Below are 14,250 nucleotides of genomic sequence, written 5' to 3' on the forward strand. Positions count from 1 at the left end.
AAGTTTTTTGGTATTAACACTCGTACTGGTAAAGTTCTATGTCATCTTCTTGTTAGGTGGAAGTTTCCTTCACTAGGCTGGGTTAAAATTAACACTGATGGGGCTGCTAGGGGATATCCTGGTCTTGCTACTTGTGGAGGTATTTTTCGTGGGAGTATGGGGGAATTTATTGAAGCTTTTTTTGTGTTTCTTGAAGTTCAGACTGCTCTGGTTGTTGAGTTTTATGAGGTTATACATGCTATGGAGGAAGCTCAAAAGATGGGGCTTACTAATGTCTGGCTGGAATGTGATTCTGATTTGGTTTGTATTGCATTTACTGCTAGGACAAATGTTCCTTGGATGCTTCGTAAATGATGGAATACTTGTCTTAATTAATGTGGGAAAATTAGGTTTAGGGTTACTCATATTTTTCGTGAAGGGAATGTGTGTACTGATAAGTTGGCTAATTTAGGATTTATTCATAGAGAATCTTTCCATTGGTATAATAGGCTTCTATCTTGTCTGTTCTTAGAATTCTTTATGAATAGGTATAGTCTACCTATGTATCGTTTTTGTTAACATATGGGTTTTGGTCTAGTCCCCCCGTATTTTTGTATTTTCTTTATTTTTTTCTTTTTTTAATAATATTTTTTTCATGTGATGGCAAATGATTGTTGTTACTTGAAATGTCAGCCTAACTGAGATCTTAAGTTGCATAGTAATGCCTAGCATGAAAGCTTTTATTTAAAAAAAAATCACTCGTTAAAAGACAAAGTGAGAGATATAAAAGTTTTAAAAATGATTGTGGCACAAGTCAGATAGATTTTGAGAAGACAAAGGAATTAAACGACATCTTACAGTTGTATATTCTCCATAACAAAATAATATGTCAAAAATGAAGAATCGCAAAGTCATGGAAATAGATCAATGTTAAAGGAGAAAGGTCAACCCAATATTCTTAGGTTTCAACATATGTCCAACTAAAGAAGTCCAGGACAATATGTCAATCAAATATTTGAGTAGACAAAGGTCATCACTAAGCACCTAAGAGTTTTCAAATTTATCTGCTACATACATGTACTTGATCAAGAAATACATAAATTACAAAACAACATTATATGATGAATTTTCACACAATTAAAAGGCTATAGATTTTACAAGTTATAAACCAAGAAGCTCACCATTAGTGTAGATGTTAAAGATAATGAAAATGCTTTTAGAATTGGGAAGAAGAAAAACTTATGAGAAGCAACTTCTTTGCTTTCGTACAATAACCTCAAGAAGAAGTTTAATAAGTGGCAAAAGATTTCAGCATGCTTCCTTTATCTACACAATGATCATATTCTTCATTAGAGTGTACTCCTAGACAAGTAACATCTTTGTTGAATAGATATGAAACATGCAACAAGGCAATGTATAAGCTTGAATGTTATGAAGTAGTAAAGCAAAAAGTGTAGATCTAGACAATGGAGGAAGATACTAAAATGATTGAAAAGACCAGTACTTCATATGTAGTAGATTTCCTGAATGGAAAAGACATCATTGGACTTAAATAAGCTTACAAAATCAAAAGCTCAATATTGATGGCACCATACAAAAAAATAAGGTCATGTGATACTCACAACAACCTAGAACTAACTATGATGAAACATTTGTCTCAATTACTCTCTTAGATATAATTGAGACTTTAGTATCTCTTGCAACACAAAAAGGGTGGAGTATTCACCAATTGAATGTCAAATCAACCTTTCTAATTGATTTTCTTGAAGAAGAAATATATGTGGAGTAACCACAAGGATTTATAACAAAGAAAATTAAGCTAAAGTGTTAAGACTAAGAAAAACTTTTGTATAGCTTGAAACAAGCTCCTCAAGCATGGTAAAACAGAATTGATGAATATTTCATCGATCAAGGATTCAAGAGAAGTAACAATGATAGCAAACTTTAAGACCTAAAGTCAATATAATACTCTTATTGTCTCTTTATATCTATATGATCTTATCGACACAAATATAAAGAGGATGATGACAAAATTCAAATAAAACATAATAAAGACATTCAAGATGATTTACCTTGACTTGATGAATTACATTTTTGGTGTAGAGGTAAGACAACAAAAGCAAAATATATTTATCTCTCAAAAGACATATATTGAGACTTTACCAACGAAATTCAAGATGTACAGTGGCAAGTTTGTTGCTACTTCACTGGTGACAAAAGAAAAGCTACAAAAAGATTATTGAACACCTAAAGTTGATGCATCACGCTATAGAAGTTTAAGTGAAAGCTTATTATATCTACAACCACATGACCAGCCATCAACTATGCTATATGTATTCTATTCTATCAAGATTCATGCAAAGATCAAATAAATTTATTTTAAAGAATAAAAAAAATTAAAATAATATGGTACAAATTGTGACAACTCAATGATAGTGATTAGACATGATCGATAGATGACATGAAGAATACATCAATTTATGCCTTCTTAGTTGGATTTGTATTTTTCTCCTAGGCATATAAAAAGCAAGTAATAATAACACAATTAACAACTAAAATAGAGCATGTGACAACTAAAAAAAAACTACAATTCAAACAATAATTTAAAAAATACTTAAAGAAATGGGTGAATAACAAGATGACCCTACTATTATATACTACAAGAAGTCAATAGTAGTACTGAAAAAAAATCATATTCATTATCAAATAACAAAGTACATAATTATTAAATATCACTTTATCGTAGAAGCTAAAGAAAATAAACAAATTCAACTTAAGTATTAACAACAGATAATCAAGTTGTAGAAATATTTACAAAATCACTAAAATAAAATAAAATTTAAACAACTACAAATTATATTTGAAGTTCCCTAAATTTTGCATAAAGGAAGAGTAACAAAATATGTTACAAAGTTTTAACATTTACTATAAAGTTGTATTGCTCTCAATATAGATAGCTTAGATAAAAGGTAAATAGAAAAAATGTTACATCAATCTATAAGCGTTTTTTTAACAATATCATTGTCAATGGTGGTGTTATAAGTGAAAGTTAAGTAAGAGAAATTAATAACATTTCCTCCCATCACTAAATTGTTACATGGCCACTTACATTCCTTCTTCTTCAAAAGTTTCCTTAATAAATTTATCTCATTCCGTCAATCACCATTCAACGATTATCCAACAAAGCGAACAAACTTTGAATATTTGTGTGTATACTTGGTTCTTCAACCAAAAAAAGTTCACCAAATTCCCTTACTAATGAATAATGGTAGAGTGTTTTTGCATCTATGCTTTAATATAAAATTTTCAAAAATTTTGGTCCAATTTGATGCAATATTATACTACAAAAATATCATTAAATAAAAAATAATTTTAAAGATCAAAATAATTAATTATTATTTAATTAAATTAGATATTATTATATAAACTAAAAAAATATTAGTATATAATTTGTATTATTAATAAAAATTTATAAAATAGTTTCTAAATTGGTATCTAACCATTAATTAACAAGATTTTAGTTACTATTTTATATTGTAAATTAATTTCTATTAGCTTTTTATAAGCTAATTTATAATCTAAAATATCAGTAACTAAAATCTTGATAATTAATTAGATATTAATTTAAAAAATTATTTTATAACTTTTTTTATTAATAATAAAAATTATTTTAAATAATAATAATATTTTAATCTCTAAAATAATATATAGATTAATTATTATTTTTTTGTCAATGTTACTTAATAAAAAAATGTCAAATATCATATAGAAATCACAAATTTGATACAAGAGTGTTAAAATGGAGGTGCAGATTTGGCACATTCCATGGTTAAGTTGCAGTATGGTGCTGTGAATATGGTAGCAGCATGGCTAGATAGTTTTTGTCTTTTTAAAACATTAACAGGATCATCTACTTTATTTAGCATTGGAGTTGGTGGAACTGTGTCATTCAACACCATTTCAAGAGAACATGTTCTGATTATTTACCGATGCTACAAATTAAAATAACCTGTTATTGTGTTTTATTATAGTAATAGTATTTGCTCAAATACATTTTCTCCTACTTTGTATAAGTGAATATTGCTAGAAACACCACTTTATATAACAATTTTTGGTCCTTTCACAGGAATATTGCTACACTTGTTTATCGTAGAAAGTTCAAAAATTAATTATTTCATAACAATGGTATGTGTATAACAGTTGGATTCGAACCCAATAAATACTTAAAAAAAAATACTCATAATGTGCATAAGAAATTCACCTATTAAATTAGTTTTGCACTAAATATAGATATATACTTGCAAAATGTCAGTCTTATATGAAGAAGAAATACCTTAATATTTAACCTATGTCTGTCTACATGTCATTTAATATAATAATTTAAAATAAAAAATAATGTTTTACAAATTACTATATAACTAATTGTTTAATTTTAAATAATATTACACAAATCATTATGATTATTACTCAAATCATTATATAAAAAAATACTTTTGTGATATATAAACTTAAAAAATCACCAAATATAACCAATCCTGCTAATATTTTTTTTAATATCTTAAAGAGTGTAATACTAAAGTTTAAAAAATATTTCTTTTATAAATTTGCTAGGTCAGATTTTTATTTTGTTTTTGTTACAAGCACTAAATGTATTTTATTTTTCTAATTTACTTATTATATTATGTTTAAATTTAGTTATATATTTTATTTGTTGTTGTTTATTTAAGACAAGAAATAACATTATTAAGGACGGTTAATCCACGTGATAAAAAAATCATTTACTAATTCAACGAAATAAAAAATGCATACATTACCATGTCTATAATTCTTAACTTATAGTTCGATCGTTCATTACCTACACACAATAAAACCCGCCATGACTAAGACGATGCAACATGTAGTAATAATAAAAAATGCACGATGATTTTGTTAAATAATAATAGGTCTAATAGTAACAGTTTTATTAACAGCAAATTAACCAGCACAGAAAATCACCGTTTGGTTTGAAATATGAAAATGAAAAAAAATATCCACCTGTCAAACCTTACAAAAATTAGACTATTCGATCGAAAACCATTAATTAAACCATTTTACAGTAGCCCTTTAACCTACACTATTACTGAAGATTATGGCTCCAGGGGCACTTTTAGTGTCTATAAATTTGTACAAAACATGTCGACATCTAGCAAAAACACATACCTTTTGCTTTTTATTTTCATGATAAGGATAACAAATAAATACCAATTCATTACCTAAACAATAGGAAGAAAAAAATTTGTTTCATACACGAGAAATGGAAGAAAAAAAAATCATTACATTATGCTCTAATTTCATATTTTTCCATCAATTCAAACATAACTCAAGTAACTTACAAATTTTTTAGGAAATAACCACAAGATTTAAAACTTTTGGAATATATATCCTCAATAATAACCAAAACAGTTATAGTAACTCTCTTTTACTGCTCAACTATTTTTACTATCAGTTTTCAAATAGTAAAGAGTAAATGTCACCTTTTTGAAAGGATACTCGAGTGACACCTGCTCTATTACACAAATCCAGACAATCATTAAAACTTCAGAAAGTTTTCCGATCAATATTTTGTGTAGGTAAAGAAGACTTTAATATTAAAGAAACTCTAATCAAGGGGTCTCTCTAAGGCAAAATTTGGATATGCCCCTCACTAAAAGGCACAAAAACGCCAACTTCGAGGCTAAAGGGCTACAAATATGAAGGGCAACAAAAAAATACAAGCTTATAATCAAAAGGGAGAACAGTAATATAGAATACAAGACTACGGGAAAGTTAGATCACGACGATGCCTTTTTACGAGCAAACCGTTGTAAAGATTTTGGTAGTTCAACACTAGTTTTCTGCTTCTTTCTTGACACGTTTTCCTCTTCTTGAATTTTCTGCTCCATGTAGGGCCTCTTCACTCTAGCAATGGCGTCTTGCTTTTTCTGTATCATTTTACCTGGCTTGTTTCTACCTTTTGTCTTCTTCTTCAGTTTCTTGCCCTTAGTAGCTTCAACGGCAGCTTCTATCTCAGCCTCCTTCTCTTTCTTTGTTGGCCTCTTTCCTTTTGGTTTCACCGTACCAATCTTGCTGGGATCCAACATGATAGTCTCAGGTGGGAGCTTATCAAGTAGAGTCCGTATTTCCTTTTCTCTCCTCTGTTTGGAAGTTTCGAACGGGTTTGCAACCCATGAGTCAAAGTTGGGTTCTCCAGCTCCTGGAATAAGAATACTAGACCAACCCATGGAATGCCCTATACCTAAAACATCTTCATATGGTCGAAATACTAATTTTTCTACCTGGTAACCTTTAACCATGGAATGAGTCATGTACCTGGAATAATTCTGTGTACCAGAAACATCTCGCAGAACCTGGATCAATGAACCATTACCGCAAGAAAGTAAGCCCTTTTGACTAAAATCCAGAGTATTTGCATGACCAGGTAAGGTTTGAAGAACCTCATATTTCCTTAAGTCCCAAAGCTTAACTTTTTTATCTTTCCCTGCAGTGGCCATCAAGTGGCCATTTGAGTGAAATGCCAGCGCTGAGACAGGCCCGTGATGACATAGCATCTTGACAAGAGGAGCAGAACTGGTCGGCTTCCACATGGTAACAGTTCCAGCTGAGTGACCTAAAGAAACAACCCCATTGAAGGGGTTTACTTGCATCACATTTGTACGTCCTACGCCAGTTCGAAAATTACCAACCATTGAACCCATTGTAACATCCTGATAGCGAAGTTGCCCAAACTTATTGATTGTAGCCAAGAGAAAATGGTTTTTCAGAAACTGAAGCCTTAACACTGGACCATGTTCCTGGAGAAAAAGGAAACCGTTTACCCTTTAAGGATGCATCTCATGTGTCCAAAATCTTATATTATACCAAAAGTATTCCATATCTCATTAATTTATACCAAAATTGACATAATATACACTTCTAAAAAATAGCATAGCAACGTTATCTTATTATATTCTTATATTGGACAAATCAAATTAATATATAATTATAATTCAAGTATTGGATCAGTAAAAAATCCTATACATACATGTATCTGCAAGGTGAATCAAGAGAATACTCTGGATTATTGTAAGAAATTATATAAGAGTGTACAAGTTGGTGACCTAATGTGGTTAAGTTAATCCCTCCTCGTATATAAAGGGGGTGCATCAATTGAGAACTTTTCCTATTGTAAGGAATGAAAACTATAAAGTCATACAATCTTATTTGGATGATCAAAATGAAAAGTTAATTAGTTGTCACATAATCACTTAAAAAGAAATGTGCATTTATCTTTTAATCTTGATCATTCAAATATGACTAATTGCACAGATTTATAGTTCTCATTTCTCATAATAACGAGTTCTCACTTGTTACATTCTCAAAATAAATCATTAAGTTCCACTAATGGTATCTCAATCTAAATTCAACATGATTTAACCAGCCTAACAAAATAAATGAAGGGGTGCCTGTTGACTCGAATTAGAAAACAAAAAAGCATAGAAAGATTGTATTTATTGATTGATTGCAAAAGAAAATAACAAGGAAAGGTCTCTCCTCCAACAGTTTCCTCTTCAAAAGAAATATTTCCTTTTACAAAGAGCAAGTGCTCAATTTAGAGAATGATACAGGTCAGAATGAATATTTCCCTTCAATCCTCTTATTCATCACAAACCTCTAGCGTATCAAATAGTATCAAGCGCTCAATTTACAGAATGATACAGTCAGAATGATAGGCCCTAATTAATTTTCCCTTCCCTTTCTCCTAATTCCTAACAGTACCCAAATTAGGATTAATTGCAATGTGAAGCAGCACTAGTATTTCAATCCGCATGTCACAACATAACCAAGTTTCAGTAAAAGAGTTTATTGGATGTTCAGATGAATGACATTGGAAAGGAAATATCAACTAAATATGATATTTAAAAGCCAAGCATACCAAAATGAAAGGTTTAAATCCAAAAGACAAGCACTTTCTCATCAGGTATGAGCATATGTAGAAACACTCCAGACAACGATAGTACATTAATAGCTAAATTTATAAAAAGTAATTGCAAAGAAAAATATACCAACCTTAAGGCAGTGAAGCTCTGTGCCTTCTCGATTGTAGATGTATGGATACCTGTCAAATTCAAATACTCAAGTCATCATATACATGAATTCAGGGATATCTTATTTTGGGGTGTCTACTTAACTTTTCCAAATTATAGAAAAACAACATGAATACACAAGATTTACATGGATTAATTAAGCTCACCATGCTACCACAAAATAAGAGAGAAAAGTGAAAATCTTAAAGGATTACTATATAAAGAACCGAAGTCTGATATTCATTTCAAAGTAATAAGCAGGAAGCACGTGGAATTAAGAAACATAAAAACAAGAACTTGGTAATTATGGTTTTAAAATTCGTTTCACCTTCCAAGGGGAAAAATAAAATCAATCCTGAAAGCACACCATCATTGGCTATAATTTATTGCAAGAAAAACCTACAAACATGATGCATTGATGTTGTACTCAATGCTATTTTCTTCAAAGTCACATATAATTAGTTAACAAGTGTCAGCAAAATTGAATACCAAGTGTAGGCAGGGTGCGTCATATAAATTGAAGTTCCCTGTCCCCCAATTTTTTTAATTAAAGTTTATTCATGTCACTCTTTTATTTTTAGAACTAAATCATACCCCTCCCCCAACCACACTTATTTCACCTTTCAGATTTAAGAGATGCATTTGTTGTAACGATATAGATTAAATTAAACGGTTAAATACACTTTTAGTGCCTCCAAAATTGAAATTGATACCTCCAAAAAAAAATTCAATGTTTTTGATATTCAGCATTAAAGAAATATGTTAATTTGGTCCTGGTCTGACAGCTATTCTAATACTTCTGAATTAATGGTGTTAACAACTATGACAGTGTCACATGCCAAAATACTTACAAACATCTAACTAGGATGATTAGACGTCAACATCATTAATTCAAGAGTGATCAAATTACTGTTAGAACCAACTTGTTACTTGGATTAAACAGTGGAATACCAAATAAAGGAAGAGAAATTACCTTTTCTGTGCAGCAGCAAAAAAGAGCTCATTGTGCAAGAATACCACATCACGTACTGTTTCCCTTACCTGGAACAATAAAAAACAATAATATCCATATATGGTCAATTGTATTTGTAACCAGTTTTCAGCTAGCATGAACTTAGGGTCATTTTTTTAAAAGGAAAAAGAAAAGTCCTTTTTCACTAAAAAACATGTTTCAAAATTTATGGTAATTACTAATCAGCTATTTACAAAAACTTCAACAAACATTGTTTTGGTGATTTTCAGCGGTCGATATCATCACTAAATGATGTCATGTAAAGGTGTCACGATGAACATTACCACTAGAAAAGAACAAATCGAACAATGTTCTTAAACATAAAACATATTATGAAATGTATTGCTTAGTAAGAGTAAAACCCTGCATAGCAAGCTCAACTAGGATTGACCATACCTGAAGCTCTCTAATTAGGCTCAGATTTATCATGTCCACTATTCCTATATGGCCCTTACGACCACCCACAGCCATATACCGGCCACTTGAAGTAAAATCCAGAGTGTATGGACCAAGTTCTGCAAATATGGATTGTAAAAAAATACAATAAATCTCCAGTCAAGAAAAAGGAGTCAAGAACAAGTCAAAAAGAACGGAATATTATCTTTACGATATAACTAAACTAAAAAACTACGTCAATTAAACATCAAATTTTTCACTAGTCAATAACTTATGAAGCACACAGCTCCAATAACTTTTACTGAAATTGAAGTCATGGCATTAAATCTTAATATTTAATATGAAAGACAGTTAGGGGGCGAAAATCTCTTAAAGGGTTTATCAGTAATAAGAGTCAGGATTTAAGAGCAAAAAACTTACAGAGAAGACCATCTGCTACCTTTAACAGTATACAAGCAATTATGTGCAAGTTACATCAGTTTTCAATTTTTATGCACTTGGACTAATTGTAGAGGGTTTATCTCGCCTACAGAACAATGATTTGGCCTTGCAAACGAAAAACATGGATTTTTCATCATGTGAGAACAGGAGAGAAGATAAAGTTCATGCATCCTGCATCTCACATCAAGCCCCAACTATTCATTAAGTTACTGGACCAAACAGATTTGCTTTCAAATTTGTATGTACTTGAGTTGAGTGTAAAAGGTCTATCTGACCTCTGGCACAACGATTTGGCTTAGCAGCCCAAGAACTTGGGTTTTCTATTATGCAACAGGAAAAGAAAATAAACTACATTCAAACATGCATCACATATCATGCTCTACCAATTCATAATATTATTGAACTATATGTTAATATACCCATTAAATAATCAGCAGTGGTATGCACATTCCTTGCCACAAGTTGTGGCTAATAAATGGAGAAGATTCTGAGAGAACAATGAAATAAATCAGAGTCCGTAAGTCTAGCCTTTCACATGCAGGAACAATCAAACAAGCCACAGCAATGTTTTAAAAACCAGACCGATCACTGAAATGGTCAGGTACAAGGTCGATGAGTTACTGACTGAACCAGTGGATCAATAATTGAACCATATGAACTAGTCTATATATAAAAATTGTATATAATATACTCTCTCTCTCTCTCTTTCTCTCTCTCTCTCTATCTATCTATCTATCTGTGTGTGTGTGTGTGTGTATATATATATATATATATATATATATAATAGCTTCAAACTTGTGCACTTGAGATCAAACTAGGCTAGTGCAATTTTTAAATTGAATTTGATTTTTCCTCTTGGCAGGTTCACTTCACATATGCATGGACTTGGTGGACGACGTCGGGTAATGGGCTGCTAGACAGTTTGATGAATTAATGGGTTAGCATCTAAACTGGATGCAGTTTAACACCTAGTCAATGGAGTTATCACCGGGTTCAGCACATGTCCAAACTAATAACTCGACCAGACTGATAACAGTTCTGGCTCAAAGCCAAACCAGCAACCAGTCTGAGTTTTACAACTATGCCCCAGAGACCAAATCAAACCCAATGTGCTGCTACTTCTATATAGATACACAAACTTCATGATATTATCAAATCAAATGATCTCACTTTCTTGATAACAAAACAGTAAAGATATCCTTGGCTCAATAACAGATCAAGAAAAAACCACATATCCAATTGGTAATGATGGTAAAAAAATTAAGGAAATAAACTAATTAAATTTTACCATTATCCTCACTATTGCATTTATCTAACAAGAACATCAAGCATTTTTTTATTTAGAGGATATAATGATATACAAGTAGGTACCAGAGAAGAAATTAATACCAAAATATTGAATAAGTTAAAATGAAAAAAAAATCATTAATACCTGGTAAAATAATATCATACTGTTTCCGTGAGCCTGAGATATCTACTTCATGAGCTATTGTCTCCTGTTTGATCCTCCATGTCTTTTCCAAGCCTTCAGCCTCCAGATAACCTCCTTCACTAGGCATAAGCCACTGCATAGTTGAATTTTAGCTTAATAGGAAGGATATTTTAACAACAAAAACATCAATGTTGACTATAATCTAACAGCGTAATTAACTAATTGCATAAATGTCATATTTTAAACTTCCAAGCAAGTCAGGTTTAATTAACTTCTCTTCACACCAATTTTGGGCAAAAGCTTCCACTAATTCATTGATAAAGTAAAACATGAACAACCTAAGCAAGAAATTAATAACTTGGCTAGACTCAACAATAATCCAGCATGAAGCAAAACACTCAAACACGATTATGCATCAGATCATGTCACCTCATGATAAACCCAATATCAAACTGAAGCATACAACCAAACATGCCACGCCGATACTTTACACAGCTTTCATCCACACTCATGAACAAACTTAAGAACAATCCAGTAGCAAATGATATCTAAAAACAAAAATAATATAAAAGATAAATTTAATGTAATACCTTCTCGGCCTTAGCAGCAGCTTGTGCGGATTTTCCATATAACTGTTCCTTAGCAGCTAGTTGACCCTTCAGCTTTTTATCCTTCAAAACCTGCAAATTATAGTTTACAAAGTAAGACTAAAAGACTCCAATATCAAGCACCAGTGTCTCAATTCCAGCAACCTCAATGACTTGTACCTCCAAATTAGCACTTTCTCCTCTGAGATACTTCTTCATTCTCAACTCAAGCTCGTCAGAAACATCCTGCAAAGCAATATTATCAAATCAAGAATAAAAAAAAAAACTCATAATACAAAGCAGAAATACCATAGGTTCAGCATGCTCCTGGATTGACAGAGAAATAAGATTATACTAAAATATTAAAACACAATTATGACGACTCCTCGTTCAGAATTGTGAGTTCAAAAGTGTAATGAATAAATTAAATCAGATCCAAAGATGACTACATTTTGCTTCAGCATTCGTTTGCCAATATAATAGGGAAAACAACAATGACATTATGAAGTATTCATGAACTATTTTAGGGTCCTTGAAACTCTGCGTACCTTTTCAGTGGAAGGTTTGTTCTTCGGAAGAGCATCGTTCTCTTCAATATCACCCATCTCGGGGCACGGCTTCGGTCTCGTTGGACGACGGAGCTGGCGGCGGAGCAGTGAAGAGCAGGAGAAAATGAGGAAAACGGCGTCGCAGGGTTAGAGGGTTTTGTTTGTGTTGTTTGGGGTTTTGAACAAAATTGGCCTCGCCTTTTTGCCTATCTCCTAATTTCAAATTATTTACGTAATATTTTATGGAATAATTTTTTTTGGAGTTTGGTTTTCAGGCATTTATATGGCAAGAGCAAAAACCGTATTTCACATTGTGAAAAAAGTTTAACAACGTCAAATATATTTGTGGTTAAATCTTTTTTATTTCCTCTTTTATCAAAATTATTTTATTTAAAAAAAATCTATTTGTAGATATTCAATTTGATATTTCATTTTTAAAATATATTAAATATCGTTTTTCTTTCTAGTTACATTATATTGTTAGTGTCAAATTAGAAAAACAAAATGAGAATAGTAAACATTTACTAAAATTATAGAATTGAATTAAAATTTTAAAAATAAAGAAACTAAAGTAAACCATTTAAATAATAATAATACTTTAATATCTTATATCTTATTTCTTACAAAAAACGGTTAGTTTATTATTATTTGTTATATATATAATTTTTAGTTTTATTGTGTTTAATATTTTCTTTTATTTTTCTTTTGTGATATTTTTTATTTTTCTATTTTATATTTATTTTGTTTATAAATTATGTTTGTGATAATTTACTTTAAATCGTAATAGTACGATAAATAGCACATAAGACCATTTGATTGAGAATGTGTACCAGTGTGTTAAGTTTAAACAATTCATGTAACACATGTGGTATGTATGTATGGATTAAATGTTGATGTGTGTTATCATCTGATACATATATTAATCATCTAAATTTATCTGCTTTAACGATTATTTATTATTTGATGTATATAGGCGATGCAAAAAAAATTATAGAATTTTTGAATGAATAAAATGTTTTCTTTCTATTTTATTATTCTCTTTTCTTCTTTATCATTGTCGCAAATATAATCATGATCATTATTTATAAAACAATATCTAAATCTAAATAATCTGTTCCTTCAATCTGGTGAATAGGATTGTGTTTCGTACTTCATTTTCAATTTTAACCGTTATTTAAAAATTTAAATTAGACTAGATTATTTAACAATTTTTCAATGCAAACAATGTTTTAGGAGTGTGTTTGGATTGGGGAGAGGATTTGAGATAGTGAATTTGGAGTGATTTGAAAGGAAAATATAAAGAAAGTGAGGTTGTTTGGATTAGGGTGTATAATAGTGTGGATTTGTAAGGGAAGTTTATTAAAGTTTGTGAGTGATATGATGGTTGTAAAGAGATTTTTATTTTTTTAAAATTTGTAAAATGTAAGTTTACAAATTTACCCTTTCTTTAAAAAATATTTAAATAATAAAATTAAGATATTTTTTATAAATTTTAGTTAATTAAAATTTGATAAATATATATAAAAAATATTTTCATAAAATCAAATCAAATCAAATAAAAATTAAAAATTAATTTTTATTACTATTAATATTATTATTTAATAAAATTATTTTAATTATTATTAAATATTTAATTTATTTTTATTTTTATTTTTATTTTTTATAATTTATTATTATTATTGTTTTATAATTTATTATTATTATTATTTTAAAAATTTATTTTAGTTACTAGTATTATTTATAATTTTATTAC

At 30.1% G+C, this 14,250-nt stretch overlaps 1 protein-coding gene across 1 annotated transcript; it reads right to left on the reverse strand.

Moving 5' to 3' along the window:
- Nucleotides 1-5,578: 5,578 nt before the first annotated feature.
- LOC137828713 (probable U3 small nucleolar RNA-associated protein 7) lies at nucleotides 5,579-12,752 on the reverse strand. The gene is made up of 8 exons (XM_068635393.1): nucleotides 12,498-12,752; nucleotides 12,130-12,195; nucleotides 11,953-12,042; nucleotides 11,363-11,495; nucleotides 9,490-9,608; nucleotides 9,055-9,122; nucleotides 8,065-8,113; nucleotides 5,579-6,809 (listed from the first exon to the last, which is right to left on the reverse strand). Exons 1-8 carry the CDS (start codon nucleotides 12,552-12,554, stop codon nucleotides 5,790-5,792), a joined length of 1,602 nt encoding a protein of 533 aa, XP_068491494.1. The 5' UTR covers nucleotides 12,555-12,752; the 3' UTR covers nucleotides 5,579-5,789.
- Nucleotides 12,753-14,250: the final 1,498 nt, after the last annotated feature.

The sequence above is a fragment of the Phaseolus vulgaris genome, chromosome 7 (genome assembly GCF_000499845.2).
Source record: "Phaseolus vulgaris cultivar G19833 chromosome 7, P. vulgaris v2.0, whole genome shotgun sequence".
Classification (NCBI taxonomy): Eukaryota; Viridiplantae; Streptophyta; class Magnoliopsida; order Fabales; family Fabaceae; genus Phaseolus; species Phaseolus vulgaris.

Excerpts from the sequence above, each read along its gene's own strand:
- LOC137828713 (XM_068635393.1), bottom strand. The coding sequence starts at position 12,554 with ATGGGTGATATTGAAGAGAACGATGCTCTTCCGAAGAACAAACCTTCC. Across the intron at positions 12,043-12,129 it reads GAGAAAGTGCTAATTTGGAG|GTTTTGAAGGATAAAAAGCT; the intron begins GTACAAGTCATT and ends TATAATTTGCAG. Across the intron at positions 6,810-8,064 it reads CAGAGCTTCACTGCCTTAAG|GAACATGGTCCAGTGTTAAG; the intron begins GTTGGTATATTT and ends CTTTTTCTCCAG.